The sequence below is a fragment of the Lissotriton vulgaris genome, chromosome 9 (assembly GCF_964263255.1).
Source record: "Lissotriton vulgaris chromosome 9, aLisVul1.2, whole genome shotgun sequence".
Classification (NCBI taxonomy): domain Eukaryota; kingdom Metazoa; phylum Chordata; class Amphibia; order Caudata; family Salamandridae; genus Lissotriton; species Lissotriton vulgaris.
Genome location: NC_141697.1, coordinates 864,672,614 through 864,694,896, shown reverse-complemented (window position 1 = coordinate 864,694,896; position 22,283 = coordinate 864,672,614). Strand labels below are relative to the sequence as shown.

The 22,283-nt window shown below is 46.9% G+C and overlaps 1 protein-coding gene and 1 pseudogene across 1 annotated transcript in view; one reads left to right on the top strand and one right to left on the bottom strand.

The window, feature by feature from the left end:
* The window catches only part of LOC147692382 (cytochrome P450 2G1-like), a 691,661-nt gene extending 676,797 nt beyond the window's left edge, over positions 1-14,864 (top strand). The window contains exon 9 of the mRNA XM_086938608.1: positions 14,466-14,864. Coding sequence (XP_086794734.1) covers positions 14,466-14,647 — 182 coding nt within the window. The 3' untranslated portion in view covers positions 14,648-14,864. The remainder of the gene's footprint in view (positions 1-14,465) is intronic.
* A 6,123-nt stretch (positions 14,865-20,987) lies between these two features.
* LOC147692381 (mitotic spindle assembly checkpoint protein MAD2A pseudogene) lies at positions 20,988-21,772 on the bottom strand (annotated as a pseudogene).
* Positions 21,773-22,283: the final 511 nt, after the last annotated feature.

Below are 22,283 nucleotides of genomic sequence, written 5' to 3'. Positions count from 1 at the left end.
TTCATGAAGGGCTGTTTCACAGACTACAGACATTTTTAACTAGGCACAGCAGTAAAACACATAAATCTGCCATGCAACATTTTTGGTTTAACGGCCAATGTAGACTTGCCAAGGCAGATGTACATCAATTATAGCTGGAAATAATGCAGAATATCTCTGGCCACAAGGGATTACAAAGAAACTTTGACTAGGGACACAACACACTCGAAATATGAGGTGTGGAATGGTCTGGTGGAAGCAGTCAGGGCAGGAGAAATAACTAATCATTTTGAGATACTGTTGCTCACAGGAGCCGACAAGCTGTATCTCGTATCGACTATCATCTGCAACTGGAGCTGTGGGTGGAGCACTTTAAGAGGTTTTATGCAGTACCAAATCTTTAATGCCAGGACCAACATTAGCCATTAGAAAAGATAACCCAGTGTTTTTTTTTTTGCTTAAAGACAGTCTTGAGGCACTACAGGCAATAGTTCCACAGAATTCACCTGGTCTTGATTGTGTCCCTGGAGATCTGTATGCAGCGGAACCTCTTGTATGGGGCCTCTACCTTTACTTGGTATTCCATTCAGTTTTCAGAAGGTGGTCGTAAACCTAGATCTTGGCTGGATGCTGCAATTGTTCCAGTATTTAAGAAGGGCAGCATGGATGATTCTTTTAACTACTGATCTGTTATTTTGGTTGATGCCTCTCAGAAACATTTTTTGCCGCCTTGTACTGGGGAAACTGTCTGAGTAGGCAAATGCAAAATGTGTATTTTTAGATTTGCAGGTGTGTTTGAGGAAACACATCAGCACAGTAACCCAAATATTTGACTTCAGCCCTATGTACGAGAAAACAGTAATGTTGGATCGGGCCACCTGTATGTGGTTTTTGTGGATTTGAGAACAGCATTCAATTCAATCCCTAGGGCAAAACTATGTGAAGTCTTGATGCAAATGGGGTTTTCTGATAATCTCCAGTCTGTTCTAATAGGTTTGCATGCATCTAACTTCGCCCAAGTTAGATATGGAAATACAGGCGAGTTAGCGGAACCCTTCACGATTGAGATGTGTGTCCACCACCGGTGTGTCCAGACCCCGATCTTGCTTACTTAGATTGTATATTAATGCTATATAAAGTTTTTAGATTTTCCTGGGAATGAGACCCTGAAACTGGGATCTCACATTATTCCTACTCTCTTGTTTGCAGATGACGCGCTCTTAAAATCCAAAACCCTGTGAGGTCTGCAGGACTTAGTTGACCGTTGTTACAATTTTTGCAGTGACAGTTGGTTGGAATTAAATATTAACAAGACCAAGTTTAGGGTTTTCAATCCCTATAAAGCAGTGAGGTTGACCATCATGGTGCAGGGGTACCCCTGGAACAGGTCCAGGATTTTTTATATCTGAGTTTCAGTCTGTCGAATAACTTCACTGGTCTGCACAACTTCAAAACTCCAGCAGAAGACAGGAGTTGTGATTAAACTGCTGAATGAAACTCATGCAAGATCATGATTACCAGCGGTAGAGATCTATAATGTTAAAGTTAAAAACATGGGGGCGTGGCCTAGCAGCATGGCCGACAGGACGTGAGCTCCGCCAGCTCCCGTCCCGAGGACCCAGTATTCCTTCAAATAGATCCTGCCTGGGCTGTTTTTCCCTGGATTTACGAATCTGAAGTTTACCTCATACTAGGGGGACCCCGCGCTGGAGGGGCGGCTTGTGGAATCCTCGCAAACTGCACCGGAGATCCTGCGGGCACTCTGAGGGCTCCGGAGTGACCTACCTGAGACCGAGGTCTGGGCCTACACCGGAGCGTCGCAGCCGAGGCGGCCCGTTCATACGCGGCTTCCAGCTAGCCCAGAGTCGGGCCCAGCCTCGGCAGGGCCTGCTCTCGTCTGGGGCTGCGTCTGGCGAGCGTTGGTGTGTGGCTGGGTGTCATCGGGTGGCCTCTGCGATTGGAGGGTATTGCTCCTGTGAAGAGGAATCGCTGCGCCCACCCCTCCCCCTGACGCTATATTGGAGCGGAGCTTCCCTCTGGGAGAGTGCCCCTGCGGTGAGCTTCCATCTACTCTCTGGGGCCCTTGGGGGCTGACGAGCGGCCTGAGACAGACCGAGGTCCCGGACATCGGGGGACGAGCGCGAGTGGGTCGGCGCCCCTCCCCCACTGAGCCGCCATCCTGCCCTGACGCCGTGGCGCTTGTCTCCCTGCGCCGCGGCAGCGCACCAGCTGGAGGCCCGCTGGCCCGCACCGCACTGTCATCGGGTGCTTCCTATGGAAGGGCGCCCCTGAAGTCTTAGGAGTCATGCTGCTGCTTCTTGGGGGTGAGTGACGACGTTCCAGGTGCCCCACTCGGCGCGAAGGCCTTGCCACCTGTATTGGCCGGATTGCCTGAGCTCCCACCGCCTGACCCAGCGGGTGGGTTGTACGCCGCTGAACGCTCCTTCGCTGGGCGCTAGCTGGAGTGCTGGACTCCTGCGTCTGCAGTCACGGCTATACTAAGAGGAGTGGACTGCCCCTCCGCCCTTGCTTGACCCTACTGACCCTCTGATTTGGCTAGACGCCTCCCAGGTTGCAGTTGCCTGAAACTACCTAGAGCAAAGCCATATCACCTGCCATTCCCATCTTCAGGGCGTCCTTGCACTGAATACCTGGCCAGTGGTGACTGGGGGAACCCTCTGCAATGCATTGAGCAGGTGCGTGACTTACTCTTCTTGATGGCGGCCCGCAAGGATAGCACCTCGGGGTCTTCCCAGCCTAACACCATTGTACAGTATACTACTCCGCGCCTGTCCTCACAGAGGATTATGCGGCAGACGGGTCCGGAAGATGGTGGGGATGGTCCAGCAGAGCCGTCCCGAGCAGAGATTTTAAAGGCTATACAAGGATCCCATTCTGCCCTGGAGAGGCAGATAGAGACTGTATCAATAGATGTCAATCTGCTATGAACAGATCTCCGAAAGGTGGCGGACAAAGTCTCGGACGCTGAGGGTAATATCACTCAAATGCAGGGGAAGGTGGCCTCCTTGCAGAAGTCTGTCGCACACCTTACGGCCACTGCGCGAGCGCTGGAGAGAAGGGCTGAGGACGTGGAAGGTAGGGCCCGTTGAAGCAACATCAGGGTCCTGGGAGTACCGGAACGGCTGGAGGCGGGAAATACTGAGCGCTTCCTAGAGACGTGGATCCGCACCCAGCTGTGTCCGAATGGCCTGTCCAGTGTTTTTGTCATCGAACGGGCGCATAGGGCCCTGGTCCCCCTCCGCACCCAGGTGAACCCCTAGAGCTCTAATTGCAAAGATCCTGAACTATAAAGATCGCGATTGTATCTTGAAGGCTGCAAGGGAAGCGGAGTCTCTCACAATAGAGAATAGCCGAGTGTCCATCTATCCTGATTATACCCAACAAGTACAGGAGCAGCAGAAATCCTACCTGGGAGTCAAGCAAAAACCCTGGGAAATGAAGATCCAATACATGCTCTTATACTCTGCCAAGCTCAAGGTGCTCTCACAAGGCCGTGCACACTTCTTTGAATCCCCGGCGGAGGTGTGGGAGTGGCTGGAGGTAAGGGGGGACGATCTGCCCCCCGGTGAATGCGGCAGTCCCCGTGAGTCTTGGGAGACCCATCCCCAGCGACGATGTCAAGGTAGAGGGAGGCGCCGATCTGGATCGCGGGGTTCCGTGGAGCCTCGAGTTACAGTAGGAGCTGATGGTGCTCTCCGCATGAGATTGTCATTGACGGGGGCCGCCCCGGAGTCCCCCGGGGCATCCACCCCTGGGGAGGTTTTGGTCCCGGATACCCTGCAAGACACTATGCCGGATACGGACTCTACAGCTCCGGTGATCCCGGAAACTGGCCTCTCCGAGCCACAGCTGGAGTAGGCTCCAGCTTGAGGTACTGTCTTGTTAATGGTTTGATGTCCTCCGCTTTGGGGGGGCCCTCTGTTAGATTATTGCTGGCCCACTGATATCCCTAGCTTGTACTAGGAGTCCTTGGATGGCTGGGTGGAACAGAGGACTTGCAACCCATTGGACAGAGGTATGAAGAGTGGGGTCCACATTTCCTGGACGGATGACCGGCCAGACCTGAGACTGATACCAGCAGACATGCCTAGTGACTGTCCTGGAAAGCTGGGTCCCTTGGGGATCTGGGAGGGGAGGGTGGGTGGAACTGGTTTGGTTGTGTGTGAGTGTGTGTTGAGTGGTTTGAATGGGGTGGCTGTGTACGTCCTGGCACTGGCAGGGGAAGGGCGGGGTGGCATTTTTGGTTGTTGCTGTCCTCTTGCTCGTGGGTGGGGGTGGGGGGGAGTGTTTCTGAAGGGGTTCTGAGTTTGAGGGTTTTTGGAGGGTGGGGTGGGGTAAGTGCGGAAAATGTTATTGGCATTAAATGTATTGTGATTCAGGTTTCTATGTTGCTGGCTGGGTGGGCTGGTCCTTCCGGTCTAGCTGGTGTTTGGGCCCGGAGGTGGCAGGTCGCAATGTATGCATACTGTGGCCCGGTTGGGCGCAATCATCGACCATGGGTTTTAAATTCTTAACTTGGAACGTGCGCGGTTTGGGTACTTGCACCAAGAGACACAGGGTTCTTTCCTTCCTTAAGCGACATGGGGTCTCTGTCGCATGCCTTCAGGAGACCCATTTAGATGAGGAGGGAGCTCAGCGGCTGTCCAAGAAATGGAGAGGCCAGGTGTTCCACTCCTCCTTCTCCACGTATGCTAGGGGGGTCCTTATCTGGGTGGCACCTGGGATCCCCTGTGCTGTTCAATATGTTGAAGCAGACATTGAAGGCAGGTACCTGCTGTTGCGGATCAGGCTAGATGACATGGAATTCTTACTCTTGAACTCTTATGCACCGAATATCGATGACCCAAACTTTTTCTCCCGCCTTCAGGATCTCGTTGTTTCAGACCTGGATCCTCCTTTCCTCTGGTTTGGGGATTTCAATTGCGTATTGGACCCTGATATGGACCGACATCCCCCTCGCTCTGGCACGAAACCGCGTATGACGGCGCGCCTTCAGGAAGTCATGTATAACTTAGGGGCTGTGGATGTGTGGCGTACCTGCCACCCCACTCAGAAGCTATATACTTGTTATACCCCGATGCACGGAACCCATAGTAGATTGGACCGCGTCCTTGCGGCCAATCTCGCTCCGTCTCTTACTTTGATGGTTACACACCAGGCTCGATATCTGTCGGATCATGCCCCGGTGACATGCATGGCACAGTGGGCTGATCAGGCTACCCGTCCCCGTACCTGGCGGATGCCGATGGACATCCTCCAGGACCAGGTGGGGAGGGACCATGTGGCGACTGCCCTATCGGATTACATAGATTTGAACTGGGAGAGTGGTAATTTACCCTACTCCACCAGATGGGAGGCCCTGAAGGCGGTGGTACGCGGAGCTTGTATGGGCCTCACATATGGGGTCCGGAAACAGCTACTATCTGACTTACAGGATGCATAGGACGTGCTCCGGCACTGTCGGACTCGACCAGATCCTGACACTTCGGATCAGGAGGCGGAGAAGGCGGCCCAGGTGTTTGTGCATGACATTCTCACCCACCTCGATAGAGACACTTTGGGTCAGTACAGACAGCGTCTTCACCACGAGGGTGACAAATCTGTCCGACTACTGGCCTAGATCCTTCGATGGGAGTTTGCACCTGAGAGGATAGTTGTCCTACAGGCCCCAAATGGTAACATGGTGCACTCGGAGTCTGCTATTCTTGAGGTCCTCCGATCCCACCTGCAGACTGTATATGCAGCTGACCCCTCGATCACGGAGGCTTCCTATCGGCCCTATCTTCAGGACTTGGGTCTCCAGACCCTCTCGAGGGAAGCGGAGGAGGAACTAGATGCGGGGTTGATGCTCCGGGAGATCGGCGCTACGTTAGCTGCCCTGCCACGGGCTAAGACCTCAGGCGGGGACGGTTTCCCGCCTGAATTTTACCACTCGTTCGGGGATGTCCTGGCCCCCCTCTTGTTGCAGGTTTATAATGAAGCCCTGGAGTCTGGCGTTCTTCCGCCTACTATGAACCAGGGAGAGGTCTGCATGATCTTGAAACCGGGTGGGGACGGTTGTGACCCCGCAGCGTTCCGGCCTATCACCCTGATTAATACGGACACAAAGATCCTCACTAAACTATTGGCCACTCGCCTAGCCCTGCATATGGCCCACTTGATCCACCCGGACCAATGTCGGTTTATCCCCGGCCGCAATACGGCGATGAACTTGCGCCACCTGAAGAATATCCTCCACGAGGTACGTGGGAGAGAGGGTTCTCATGTACTGGTGTCAATCGACCTGGCTAAGGCTTTTGACACGCTTGACTGGGGGTATCTACTGGAGATGCTCCAGAGGACGGGGTTCGGGCCGGTGTTCTGAAATTGGATCCGGGTGCTCTATGGGCACCCCGAGCAAGAGTTTGGCTTGGGTCGGCCCGCTCTTAGGAATGGTCCCTGGGGAGGGGCACTCATCAGGGATGCCCCCTCTCCCCGCTCCTGTTTGCTCTGGCGATAGAACCCTTGGCGGTTTCCGTTCGCGCCGAGTTGGAACAGTGGGGCATCAAGGTGGGCGATACCGTAAACATGATCTCCCTCTATGCCGATGATGCTTTATTCTATTTGACGTCCCCCAGCGACTCGCTTCCCGCATTGATGCGGATTTTGGACCGCTTTGGCACAGCCTCTGGATTGCGCGTCAACCTTAGGAAATCTTTAATTTTCCTGCTGGCGGACTGTGCTGCCGACCCGGGCGTGGATCCCCGTGTCTGGGGCTGCGATGGAAACGTGAGGCGTTCCTCTATCTCGGTATTCAGGTGGCCTCGACCGACGAGCACCTGCTGGCTCGCAACGCTGACCGAGTGCTCCGGACTCTTCACCACTCAGTGTCCTTCTGGAACACGCTTCCGCTCTCCCTTATGGGACGATTGGCGGTCGCCAAGATGGTGATGCTCCCCAGGATGTTGTATATTTTGCAAAATACCCTGTGCCCGCTTCCTTCTCGAATATTTCACATGCTCGATTCGCTCCTCACATCTCTGCTCTGGGCAGGCGGGCGTAGCAGAGTTGCTCTGCGCACGGTGGTCCGGAGTTGGGAGGAGGGAGACCTGGAGGCCCCAAGGTTTGACCTCTATTATTACTCGGCACAGCTCCACCCAGCTGCACGGTGGTTCGCTGATGAGGATAACTGGGAGCTGCAACTACTGATGGGCAGAGCAAACGAGAAGGCTCTGAGAGAGGCTTTGATGCAGGGAAGGGGAGCAGATGAGGCCTTTCCCTATGTAGTACGACACACAGCCGAAATTTGGCAGCGATTTGTCGAGAAGGTATTGAGACGGGCCCCCTTTCATAGGGAGATGCCGGTGCGGATTTTAGCCCCGGTGCTCCGGATGGAGGAGAATGTGTCCTACCGGGAATGGCGGAACGGCGGATGTGAGACCTTGGCGAACCTCTACCCGGATGACTCCTTTGTGTCCTTTGAACGCGCCACAGAGTCCTTTAAATTGAGCAGGGGGCAGTACCTGCACTACAGAGGGCTCCAGGAAGTAGCTAGAACAACGTGGCCTCAGTTCCCGGAGGCTCCTCCTCTGTCTCACACCCTCGACATCCTCTTATCGTGTGGTAGAGGAAGGAGGCTGGTCTCCCTGTTGTACTCGGCCATGCGACGGGATTCGACCCCACCGACCGCCCCGTCCTGGGCGGCCTGGGAGACAGACTTGGGGATGGCTTTGGAGCCGGGACAATGCAAGCGGATTGGGCTCCTGACCCGGAAAGTCTTGTGTAATGCACGGTTCAAGCTGATACACTTTAACTTTGTCCACCGTACTTATATGACCCCGGTCTCTCTGAATCGCATTTTTGCAGATAGGCGACACAACTGCCCTAGGTGTGGGGCGGAGAGGGCGGGATTCTTCCATCTAGCCTGAGAGTGCCCGCAGGTCGGTACCTTTTGGAGAGAGGTGGTGGACCATATTGGTCGTGCTACAAAACTCAGGATCCCTCTGGATCCGCTCCATTGTCTCTTGGCCCTGGTACCCAAGCCCAAAAAGAGGAACCTGTCCTACAAGTTTTTACAATTGTTACTGGTGCTGACAAGGCGGCGTGTGGCTATAACTTGGATGGGACATAGGGCTCCCGAGATATCCCTCTGGCTGAGGGATGCTAGAGAGTGGTCCCTGGCTGAGGAGATGCATATGCAACGCACTCGCCGTGATGGGAAACTTCAGGATGACCTGCTCGTCTGGAGGTCAATGTGTCTAGAGGGGTTGACGGATGATGATTCAGATGCCACCAGTGCAGAGTTGTTCACGCGTGGGGGGTCTGGTTCCGAGAGTGACGGGGAGGGAGACGGGTTGGAGGGCCCTGGTCCGGGATAGTGCCCTGCTAGACGCACGCCAATGTTCCCTGTTGTATATAGCTGTGATTTGCTTGGATTCCCGAAGGTCTACTTCTAGATGTGATGTCTGCACCTTTTCGGGCCTCACATGGATAGCCTGACTTCTTCACGCACTTTATCACTGATGCCACACACGGGGGGTTTGTTCCTTGTTCTATGTAAAAACTTTGTTTTATTGAAAAGTGTAGCTATCCAGAGGGATAGGAGTGGGATTGCATGAAGGAAATGGGAGAGAGTGTATGTATATAAAAATCAGCGGATACAATGATGCATACATATTATTCATGTACGGCTATGATTACTTGAGACATGCTCTGAACCTACGCCGCCCAACCTCCGGGATGTGGGCCCATATGGCTGTGTTCTACCCTGAACATTGCACGTAGATAATCTTTGCCCTCGATCGGCCTGAGAGGCTATGAGGACCTGTGCCTTCTATGTTTTCGCAATAAAAATATTTTTCAATAAAAAAAATTTTTAAAACATGGCCCTGTATGGTTCGGGAGACACGTGAAGTCTGAGGAGCTCAGAAGGGCTGAAAATATGTTCATCAGGATGTTACTGAATCTCCCACTGAGCACTCCTTGACTCCCCAATGTTTGGATGTAGGTATTTATCTGATTAATTCTAATCTGATGTTGAGACTACTGCTGTATTGGCACAGGCTATAGACCACAGAGGAGTTATAGGCATTTAAGCTAGCCTTAGGGGCTCTTCTCAGGTCCAATGGTCACGTGAAGGTCCCCTGGCTAGCCTTTATCAAAACGATGCTCTAAGAAATTGGTTTGCCCTCTCTATGGGAGCTTCCTAATGAAGCTAGTTTAGTTCCTCGCTCACCAGTTGTGCAACAAACCTTGAGGGGGCCCAATGCAAGGTACATGGAGGCCCCCCTCTCTGGATTCAATCACAAGCTCTCAGGCCAGAATACTGTGCTGAGGAGGCCCCCTGCAGTGCGGGGGACCCCCACACCATGGCGGCTGCAGGGGTCTCTGTTACGCACCTGTCGTTCACTGGTTGAAGAGCAATTTAAGGCATACCTATGTGTGCGGAAAATAAGGAGAGTCAGGTCTGTTAGCCTCACAGACATCAGTATAGATCAAAAAACTATTCCTGTATATGAATTTTTCCTTGACATCATTCCTGTTTCCTTAGCAAGGCAACTTTACCTTAAATGTAGATATGATATATTGCCTTTAAACAGCGTCTGCACAAAATGGGGCAAGAAGAGCTGTTTTACCAGTATGTGTCCATCTTGTAAACGAGAGGATGAAACATTGCACCACATTGCATTTTTATAGTGACTATTCATGCCCACGTGTGAAATGGCTTAAACCAGTGTGAAAGCATTTGGGTTTTAGGCAATATGTAACTGCATTACGAGTCTTACACTCTGATAAATGTGAAATGGTTGTTATTGCGCTTGCTAATTTTCTCCATGTGGCTTGGCTCATTTGTAGTCCTAACTGTCTTTTGCTAAGTGAACAATGGTTTTTGCTACTATACCATGCTTGTACCTTGGATTTGATCAGTATTGTTTTTTTTAGTTCAAATGGACCTAAATATATTATTGACTGCACAGTCGTACATTAAGGGGCTCATTACGATGTTGAGCAGAAAGCCTCCAACTGACACTGACTCAGAATCTGGACCGACGGACTTTAGGTCAACAGTTACGACAGGCAGATTATGATGCGATCGAACACTGTTCGGTCTGAGTCCCATTGTTCCTCATGGGAGCTCTTGATCTGCCCGACAACCGGCTGTATCATAGGGTCCTATCAGGAAATGGGGTGTTTGCAGAAAACCCGACAACCTGTCACAGCCACTCCATGGTGCCTGCCACACAATGCGGTTTTTATAGGGGGTCCCTTAGGTACCCCATTGGCCATCACCCGTAGGCCATGGGCCTAGTGGGTCCTGTCAGGTGCTCCAAAAGTCACTCCCAGACGGCCTTTTTGTTTTGGACAGGCCGGCACAGAAAGGCTGTTGGAAATGAACAATTTAATCCTGAGGGCAGAAACGCTGTCCATAGGGTGTACGATGTGGTTCTGTCCGAGAGGAGTACCCCGTGAGTTGCTCAGAACCGATTCGGAATTACCGTGAGGTTTACATTCTGACCGCGAACATTGTAATCGGGAGGTCGGAATGTAAAATGACCAAGTCGGTTGGAAGGGCTCTGAAACGGTCGAGGAGATTCCGACTGTTGGGAGGATGCTTTCTGCCCTACATCATAATGAGCCCCTTAGAGGAGAAGGTGGCTGTAAAGTAAATATACGAGGTCCATTCACTTTTTAGTGATTGCTTCGGAACTAAATGTACAATTGCACTTTATAATGTTTTAGACCTTACTTTTTGGAATCATGTTTTAACTTATTGTCTTTTTTTTTTTACCAACTACATGATAGTTCAGCTTTAGCTGGTAACTGTACTTGATTGTTTTATTATGGTTTTATGGATCTTGGTATCTGAAATAAACTGAAACTGAACTGAATTTAGAATTCAACTGCAAGGTTACCTTTACATTGTAAAGACATACACACGTGTCCCCTCCCCATAAGCCTCCTTACTGGTTACCCATTACAATAAACCATAATTATCCAGAGGTCCTCCAAATGAAAATTACCAAATACTCACAACCTAGGAATTTAAATTCCAGAATAGCACGGTGACTAATCAATTCAGCTTAGAAAAAAGACAACAGTCAGTGGCAGTATTGTCTTGCTTCAGATTGCCTAATAATGAAATTCTCGCTCAGCGAAAAAAAAGCCACCTAGCTATTACCTACCAACCCGACCATCATGGTCACCCTGATGCTCTATTTTCCAAATGACATCAAACACAAAAAAAAATCTGACTTTCTCTGTCCACAGACCGAAGTCATGGCCAACCTGCCTAGAACGTAGGGGTGAAAACATTCAATATTGCCTTTAGACAGATATTCTTTCGGCCCACATCCACAATAATAAAATATACAAAAGAAACTATTATCCCACAAGCAAATACGCTTGTTTTTATTCTTCTTCATACCTTCTCAAGGTTTATGCAATTCAAGAAACTCCCTCTGAGATATTGCAAAAAACCCGTATGAAACAAAATTACCTTGATGTATTACCATCCAATACCTATCATCCAGCGCATGACCTGGTCCCCCTTTTCACCCCAATTAAAAATTGCAAATTCTTGTTCAACAGCTACTCAAAACTATATGTATTATGTAAGATTTACTGCCTATTTGTATTTCTGTTAGTTGCCCATATTTTGGACGATAGCCCACAATACCTTTTTTCTTTAGAAACTGGTAATCAAATGTTTGCAATCTATCAACTTTATAATCTTCTCTCCCTATTAACCCTTTCAAGCATTTGTATGTAGATATTCCCCGCTTTAGAAACATCCAAAATAGTATATTGCACAGCACTTACAGAAATTAGCAACTCTTTTTCTTGTATGTCAAAACAACATTTGTGAGTCTATTCAATTTGGCTCTTGAGCTGCACCAATGATTTTACCCTATTAGTAATAGGTTTAATTGTCATGTTCTACATTAATTTGGCAGTGATTTGTTAATTGTTATGATTTTCCATGTTAGGGCAGATTTACTCATTTGTCATACAACACATAGCAGTATTCAAATCAACTGCATTGTGCAAGGGTGGAAACACAGAACAGACCCATACCTGCAATGATTGGCCTATTGTTAGTGTCATCCCTTGTGCTGGATCTCAAATAAGGGTACCTTGATTGTTGTACAACCTCGTACCATGTAGCAGACGTCAGTGTGTGCTTTCTACCCTACGACTTGAAGTCGGAGAATACCCTTCCAGTACAAATTACTATGGCTTTAGAAACTAATTAGATGTATGCCGTGTGCACTGCAGCACATATGCAATGGATGGGATTTTTGGGATAATGACAGATTTTTAATGCCTGCTACAAAGAGGCATTTTTATGTCAAGTTCAGTTAGTATATTGGGTTTGTGTCAAAACGGAATGTGTTAAATCCTAAGGGAATTTGTACTGGTCCAGCCTAGTAAGGCTGTGAAGATGCAAAGCAGCACATAGGTGGGTTTGCTTGAAAAAAAAAACATTTCCATCACAAAACACCTTTTGTGTTAGGTAGTTAATACTCATACAAGAATATGCATTACTGTTTTTTCACTTTGCGCCAGCAAAAATCTTTATTAAACCCGGGCCAATGCGTTACGTCAATCCAGATGTTTCACCAATTGACAAACTGGCAAAATGACATTTGTCCTCATTCTGAAAACATGCTTTCTTTCATTTATGATGTTTGTGCTGGATTATCTACTGTTAACCTGTGTGGTTTGGTGTGTGAATTTCCTCAAGGCTGGATAGCTGTAAGATAGGTGTAAAAATGGTATACTTGACACTGAAACAATGCTTGGCAAGTTGTGGATATGTTTTGTGAATGTCTTATAGCTTAATTCCCTACATGTGGGTGTTTGGTTTGCATCATTCTCCTATGACTGCTCCTTGATTCATCCTTTGGTAGTTGCAATTTTGGGCAGAGATGGTCCATTTTATAGTCACATCTAAGGGAAAAGAGCAGCCTTTTGTCACACATAGTAATTTGATAAATTAGCATTAGCACTCTTTAGGATAATATTTCTATAAATGGCTAGGCATGCCTTCCTAAATGTGAGCACCTTCAAACGTCCAGCTGTGTGGGAAATAGAGCACCTTTTTAGTTAGCTTTATACATTGGCCTAAATTAGGACTTAAAGATCAAGTTAAGGTTTCGAATGCACTAAAGAGTATTCACAATGAAAACCACACTATAGAGTTCCTTAACAAGCATATTATATACACCACAGAAGGAGGCAGGTAAGAGGTTAGACAGTGGCGTTGTCAACTTATATTACAAAGAAGTGTTAGATGGTACAGGTACATATTAGAATATTTACACTCAGTGTCCTCCCATGGAAGCAGGGCAGTGCAAGGAGAAAATGAAAGCATTTTGTGGAGTTTGAAAAGTGGAAAGACTTTTCGAGAAAAATGCAGAGAGGGCATCCTCACTTCTACCATAAAATAACCCTTGTAAGTGACACAGTCTGTCAGCACATGAAGATGTTGCTGGTATTTGGCTAAAACACATTTAGAGGTAATTCTTTTGCTAGTACTGGTCGAACGATGATAGCTCATTAAACCCCATCTTTATTAATAAGCAGGTTCGCCCTCATTTCAAATTGAGTGCTAATTTTGTGTCAGAGGGCACATATAAGTTTCCACCGAAACAGAATTACAACTCAGGTGAACACAAATTGCAGATCCTTTCTTATTCTGAGGTGCAAAAGTTGGAATGGTGCAACAGTACTTCTATACCCAATAATTTCAACACCGTACGGTATTCAAATTGTGTTGCAGCACCAAACTAGCAACAGTGTTAGAATGAACAAAGAGGCAGTGCATTCAAATTGTAAAATCACATTGACTGCCCTGAATGGAGGCACAACTCTTTGTCCACTCTGAACATTCAGAATATTTGTGTAGAGAAGAAAACGTGATGGTATTTCAAATATGCTAGAAAAAGATTAGAATTTCGGGAAAGTATTATTAAACTCAGCCCCCATCACCACTCACATAAACACATCTCCTCAGCTCGAAATGCTATGGTTATTTTCTAAAAAAATGTCTAAAACATGAAATCCACATTTTAAGGAATAGTCCAATATTCCCTCCTTCATACTTTCCTGGGAGTTTGTCTTCATCTGGTTGCTTTGTGGGCAACGCAACAGCACATTGTGTAGTACATTAGAAAATTGCCCGCTATTTCCTATACATTACTCATCACTTGAGACTGCATTTCTTCATTTAGGTTAAAGTGATATTTTCGAAGGAATAGGACTATAGTTACTGTTTTCACTAACTGTCATGTGATGGTCTGCAGTAACTGATTGGCTTAAGTTGTAATGTTCATCCCACGCTGATGGGGATATTGGCACACAATGTTCTGGTTAATGCAAGCAGACTTCAAATGGAGTCTGAATAATAAAAAATCATAGGAAAGTCATTCAGCACATACAACTAATAAAGGCACTCTACTAATTTGTATTTTCATGTTTTCCAGGTAAACGGAGTTGTCCGGGTGAAAGCCTAGTTCGTACAGAGTTGTTTCTTTTATTCACTAACATCCTGAAGAATTTCAACCTAAGATCTCCTATTGACCTGAAAGATGTTGACCTCACCCCGGTTGAGAGTGGTTTTGAAAATCTTTCAACACCATATAAGATATGCTTCATTCCTCGCTAAGGGCACAGCATGAATGGAAGAGATAGGCCTCTATTGTAGTTCTAAGTCCTGTGATTCAGCTTTTACTTTTTAAGCCTAATATATGATAGTACTTATGCTTTGTGAATACATGTTTTCTTTTCACAGAATTTGTCAACCACTGATAGAAATAAATATTATTTCACAAATTATAAACTGTTTTAAAGTGATTCCCAAATAAATCTTAAACTGCAACACATCCATGTTTGCACTCTACTTTGTTATATTTTGTCCACTATTATTCATTATGAAATGTCATTACATTCCTGATTTTTTTTATTAAACATGAGTTAAGTTATGGCAGATGTAGGTATAAGCTCAAGAATGAAATACTAATTTGAATTTGAAATTAATTCACTTAAAATCATGTTAAAACCAAATAATTCAGCAAAGAGTCAATAATTTGAAGGGACACGGAGACTCAAGATCAAACAGAAAATGATAACAATGAGGAGGCTAACTACATACCATGTTCTTGATAAAGGAGCATCTGCTGTTCTTTAGTCTATGGAAAGCCGTTCATGTCAAAATTACAGCTCTACAAAATATGACTCTTCCAGCAAAAAAATGGCAAAATACTATAACACATATCGGAAGGACTATAACATGTCTCAAATAAATATACCACGTAGTAAAACAAACATGATACACTACGGATTGAATACATGTCTTAGTGAACAATATGAACACATTTGCTACATAGAATAAGAAATACACCAAAATATGTCAATCCTACGGAAAAGAATGTGACCCTCAATGAAAAATATATAGACAGCACAGCAGTGAATTGATTTATGTGCATTAGAAATATTATGACAGTCACTGAAGTGAATAACACGTTTAAAGAGGAATGTGACGTATGATGGAATGAATATGATACACTGACATGGATGGGTAAGCAGGACAATGAGATTGAGAACATGAACATACACTAAGAAGAGCTTGGGGTGTTTAGGGTTGAGGCATTTGTGATACTCGGACATGCAATTGAGGAGCTTAAGACTCATGGACTTACAAAGGGAAAATTGTGGGGCTTTTTTATACAGATTGGTGAGCCTAAGCTCTTGGACATAAAGGGGGATAATTACCAAATTTCCACACAACGCAGCGCAGACTCCCGCGAGGCAGTTCTGCATTGCCAAACAGGAAAGGAGCTGATATTTTAAAAGATATGGCTCTCTCCTCCCCTTTTCCTTGCACCAGCGCTGATTACAGCTGCCGTGTGCAACGCACCACCATAGCGCTAGGGTGTGTGTGTGTGTGTGTGTGTGTGATTCTAGCATAGGTTTTGTACAGGAAAGATACCCTTCCTGTACAAAATACTATGCTTAGATATGAGGGAAAGCTTTTCCCACTTTGTGTGCATGGTGTGCAGTGCAGCACACATGCATAGTCGGCAAAGGAAGGAGACATGAAAGCATTTCTTCTTCCTTGCTGCTAGTTTAAAACAGCACAGTTTTCTCATGCTACTCCCAATCTACTGTATTTAGTAAATTGGGTTTAGCATGAGAAACCTTGGGTGGTTGTATGGGAACACCCATTCACCACCCTTTGCAAGCCCCCATGGCTCGAAGTGATCCGAAGCAGAGCTATGCGCTGCTTAGCATTACTTTTAAGTTATTTCTAGAGCTACACAAGTTTAGCGCCAGAACGTACATTAGGAAAAAAAGATTTTGTGCCATTTTGCGTCACTTTTGTGATGCACACATGGTGCAAAATCTTACTAATCTTCCCCCAGAGCAGTGCTTAATTTGTGCCGGTGCTTTCCGGTGCTTAGCAGGGCCGGGTCTATACCTCACCTCTGCACGTGAAATGGTATTGTGCCAAAGTAACTATAATTACCTTACTAACTCAAGGAAAACAGTGGTGTTGTCTCCCGAGTCCCCAGTGAAGCCTGTTTCCCTAGTGAGAGCCATTAATAAAATGATTCCAAATGCAAATTTGTCTAACGCCCGTAGTTCATTGTTGCCGGTGGGCGGGACACTGATTGGACTAGATTTGCTTCTGCCTGGGGTAGGGGCTGTGCGGCAGCGGCAGCGTGTGTAGATCTTTTTTAAAAACACCACGCGTCCACGCCCCAGCACACACTCACTGCACGAGTCACCAGAAGTTCTGTCCGACGTCGAGGGCAGGCAGCAGGCAGCACCAGAACTGTAAGTAGAAAAAATCAATGCTGTTTGCTAATAAACAGACTTACTTGGTATGAAGTGAAGTGAACCCAGTCCGAGGCCTGCTCTGAGGAATCATATTTCCGGCGCCGGGCACTGTGTGCCATTACAATGCTGGAAGGAGGAGGCTGGAAGAACAGGAAGGGCCTTTTAACCTCTAACGTTTATTCATAAAAATGTATTGTTTTTTGTTACGTTTTTCATCTCTCCACGGTGTGCATTGCAATATGGCAGCAGGCGCCAGTTGAAAATGTATTTCTATCCTAGCGTCGTCATCAAACCTTGTGGTGTTGGTGCATGCAGCGGTGCAGTTGTGGTCACTGGTTCCTGATGGCGCATGGGGTACGGACCTGTTGAGCCGCGGGATATTCCATCTAGTTCTGCATGGCCTCTCTCACTTAGTTTGCAGGTGATGTTTATGTTCACTTTATTCATTGTGCATTGAGCTTGAGTGATGTTTTCCACGTGGTCTGTGTTTGATTTGCTGGATGGCTCAAGGCCCTGGAGGCCCGTTCTATGCAGAGTTAAGTCAGTGTGGCAGTACTGTGGTGACCAGATGCTTTAAATCTGTCGTGCTGTGGAACCTGGGGGTGCGCAATAGATGTAGATGAACAGCATTTTCATCTTTTTTGCCAGTCAATCAGAGATCAGACTTTCAACACTAATCAAGGGTCAGGAAATCTTACCAGTCGGATGAAACCTGCTCCTAAAATCAGAATTTGAATTCAAGGAGCAAGCATGGTCTGTGTGAATACAAATTCATAACCATAAAAACAGAACGATTTTTGCTTAATTAAATCAGAGGAAACGCTCAGAATAATCACATAAGCTAAGCATTGGCCCACTTAACTTCACTTGGACAATCACAGACAGACATCTCTAAAAGGACGTGAAAAGCACAGAAGTGAATGACACTGCGTGGCACACACCAGTGTGATGTGATGAAGTGATGCTTTCAGAAAAATAATGCTTGAGAGAGGACCGATACTAAATGAAGTCAGCCACAGCCATGAGTCTGTAACAAACTTCCAAGTTCCAAACCCGACTACCCCAGTGAGTTAATGCTGCATAACAAGTGACTCGATGGAAAACAAATCTCATATTCCACATATTGTTCATATACAGTGCTGCTCCCCTCAGCCAACCAATACCTAATTTATAAAAAGCATATTAAACAATATGGATTTAATTTTTCTTTCTGGATTCCTTACTTTTTCCACACGCTACTGGCCAGCGTGTGATCAAATGAAAGGGGCAGGAAGCAGCTTCGTTACCTCGCAGCAGAGGCTGGGTATGAGTAAATAGGGAACAGCCAGGTCTAGATGGAAGTGCTCTTCTCTTTCTGCAGGGCTCACAGTGGAACGTTTTATTTGCCAGGTAGTGAAGTCCTTCTGCTCTCATTGCAGTGCAACCTTCGGCCAGTGGCACTGACACCCGCTCCATAGCCGCCAAGGTTTCAGATTCCTAATAGTGTCATTCTCATAATTTCATTCAATTCAGTGCAATTATGAGTGTCGTTCCAATGACTAGGAATTACAACTTCTGGCGAGAAAAATCAAGCAATGAAGACGAGATAAACACACAAATATCAGGCCTTGCACAAAATTTGTGAATCAAGATTTTATGGATCATATGTTTTGCGCTGAATCAACACCCTTTATTAAAGCACCCGCTACATTATGCTCCCAAACAGGGCATTACGCGTCCATGATTGTTCAACACCTTTGAGCGATATTTGTAATTTTTAAGACAAGGTCATGCTGAAAATGTACTCTATTTATCTCTGGAGCAAAAATATTTCTCTAGTGTGGCCTGCAACACAACCTTTCCATAATTCTTTAGGCCTCCATTTCTTACTCCCAGAAGTCATTACATTGAAGTTTATTTTTCAAGTTTGGGACCTCCCATCAAAACCTTACTATGAGGAATGCTCCCTTGCTGCAATTTAGATTGGGTATTACATCTGACTTTTAGCAGTGCCAGTTGAGGATGTGGGTAAAGCCAATGGAATAAGTGGGTGGAGGCAGTGGAGGAAGTGGGTGGAGCCGGCAACAAGTAGGTGTGGCCTCTGACAAACATTTGAGCACCTGCACTTCATATTTTACAAATTAAGCACTGCCCCAGAGTGTAAAAGACTGAGGGGCATATTCACAAGGAGCTATGGCTGAATTAACGGCACTTTATTGCAGCCAATGTCGTGATAAATGTACCTCCCCATTCCCAAGCTGGTGCTGACAGCCCACAGCACCAGTTTTCCCATGATAGCAGCTGCAAAAAACATCGCCACAGAGGACCCCGCAACTATGGCTAATTAGATGCAGAGTAGGAGTTCCCGTGCCTAAAGCTGAGACAACACTACACCTCAACATTCACAATGACCAGCCAGATCAGCGATAAGAACACTAACTACGCAATAAGGCACGTTAGCAGCAGGAATATAAAACCTATTCTGACCTGGTGTAAAGTTGGACCAAAGCCTGCACCACAAGAGGGAGCACAGCCCACAGCCATACCTGAAGACAAACAGATGCCATGGAGCAACTGAACATGCAGCACGGACACCCAAGAGTGCCACAACACCCACCAACACCACCCCCAGGACCACCCCTCCCTGGCACCCCCAGACCAAAGACATGCCACATCAGCTACACCTAAACATGTACAAAATATTCCGCCTGATGTCGCACAATCACCACTGGTGACATGCATGTGTCGTCACAGAAATGAGCATCACACATTCACTTTCGAAGCAAACAATGAAACTTTATTAAAATTAAAACAGAAATGAAATGAAGACACATGGCAGCTCCCCTCTGGACAATCCGTAGGTCACAGCCTGCAAGACAAAAAACATGATGAGAAGGTGTGTCCTGTGCACATCAAAGGACAGAAAAAGAGAGAGTGAAGGAGAGAGAGAGAAGAAGAGAGGGGGAGGGAGAGAGAGAAGAGAGGGGAAGAGAGAGAGAAGGAGAGAGGGGTGGAGAGAGGGAGAGAAGAAGAGAGCGGTGGAGAGAGAGAGAGAAGAAGAGAGGGGGAGAAAGAGAGAAGAAGAGAGGGGTGGAGAGAGAGAGAGAGAAGAAGGGATCGGGAGAGAGAGAGAGAAGAAGAGAGGGGGAGGGAGAGAGAGAAGAGAGGGGAAGAGAGAGAGAAGAAGAGAGGGGAGGAGAGAGGGAGAGAAGAAGAGAGGGGGAGAAAGAGAGAAGAAGAGGGGTGGAGAGAGAGAGAGAAGAAGGGATCGGGAGAGAGAGAGAGAAGAAGAGAGGGGGAGAGAGAGAGAGAAGAAGAGAGCGGTGGAGAGAGAGAGAGAAGAAGAGAGGAGGAGAAAGATAGAAGAAGAGAGGGGTGGAGAGAGAGAGAGAAGAAGAGAGGGGGAGAGAGAGAGAGAAGAAGAGAGGGGTGGAGAAAGAGAGAGAAGAAGAGAGGGGGAGAGAGAGAAGAAGAGAGGGGAGGAGAGAGAGAGAGAAGAAGAGAGGTGGAGTGAGAGAGAGAAGAAGAGAGGGAGAAACAGAGAGAGAGACAGAGAGAGAGAGAGAGAGAGCTCCTGCGCACCCAGGCCACACTGCTCACCTGCTGCCACCGGTGTGTCTCCAACCACTTGCCGTTATGTATAGCAGTAATATTTAAAATTGTATTCTATAAAATACAAACACAGGACAATCCACATGTATAAAAACGAACAATACATTATATACAGTATACATTGCAAACAACATTTAAAGACAGCTTGGAGAAGACATTGGCACGGACATTCTCTAAGATCGTGGATAAATGCACCACTTCTGAACATTTTAGGGTGTTCAGTACTGCATGCAACAATTTCCTGACTTCTGAAGTGGGTCTGTTAAGAGCCATCAAAACTTGTAATAACAGTCCTACAGGTTTTTTTTCTGCGACACACTAAAGTCACCAAATAAAAATGTTTACCGCAGAACATTTGTGCTATTTCACTTCCAGAGCAAACAAACATACTAATAGTTAAATGGGCTCCAAAAAAATTGAAATGCTTTGCTTCATTATTCAAGAAATTAGGCCATCGGGGCCAGTGTAGGAATCAAAAAAAAATCGAACATTAAATCATGAATAGGTTGCCATTGAAAGGCAAATAAAGGTGAAAAAAATAATTACGCACAGCAACAAAATACAATTGCCCTGCAAACCTAGACTCTAGTGAACAGTTTTTCTACTTATCCTGAAATGCAATTTAAAATGGATGGTCTGCTGAAAATAGAATAGTTCGTTGTTGCATTTTACAAAAAGTGAGTTACAAGTATAAAACCGCAGTTTTCGGCTTAAAGAGAATCCGATCGTTTGTAAGCCACCATACTGTTAACTTTGTGGATTGTGGTGGTGAAAGATCGAAGACGAACTTCTTCCGAATTGGAGACAAGCTGGGGCCCAGATTCCTCCCATTTCTCTGGGACATCTAAATCCTTGTCTGTGTAGATTAACAAGTCAAACGCACAAGCAGTTTCTAGCAAGGGCAGGAAAGTAACTGTCTGATAACAGATCGAATTTCTTCCTGGATAGCTTTTGGTGTTTTCTCTCTGGGACCGCTCTCATCCTTTGCAGTCTTGTCACATTCAATATCAAACTGCCACCTTTAGAGGTTTTCGTGATTTTTAATGCTACTGATCACTACAACCAATTTCTGAACAGAGCATTTGTACAACCAATCTTCAAGCTGCTCCACCACATTAGAAAGGTACTTTTTCAGCTCTGGATCTGTTGTCACATTAAAGTTAGTCCATATTTTTGCATACGAGTGAAGGTCTCAGATGGGTAGATTCCATGCTGATATAAAATGCTGTTAATGCCAAAGGAGAAGAATTCGGCCATGATCTGTGCGCTGCCTTTCAAAATGATGCCCTCCTGGACAAATTGCTGGTGCGACATTTTGCCGATCTTCTTCTGTACAGAGCGAGAGCGCGCCGTACTGTTCAAATAATATAGTATAGCAGTACACCAGGTCACACATCAGGAGTCAGAGCAGTCATCTGAAACAGAGTCCAGATTCATGACTGGCACGGTACACACACTTGCACAAGACAACATCGCCCCCCCATGCACACCCAGGCATAGGCATCCCAGCCCCTCCCGCCACCCATCGGAGCATGCCTGCCCATGCACACCCGGGCCTCACTGCTCACCTTCCGCCACCGGCATGTAGACAGCAGGTCCAACCATGTGCCGTTGCAAACCACAAGCCCGGGGCCTATTGACCTGGCACCCTCTATACCATGCAGCCACGCTGCACAGGCCACCAGGTCTCACGTCTGGTGCTGGGTCTTGATTACATCATGGGATAGGACATACCAGGGCACCAGGCAAAATCTCAGCCTGCACAGCCGCTCAGCTCAATGGGTGCCACTAGCTCTGTGATTCCGGAAGCGATGCCATGTGGCGGGAGGCCCGCACTGCCCTCTGGCTCAGGCCTACACTGCGGTCCAGCA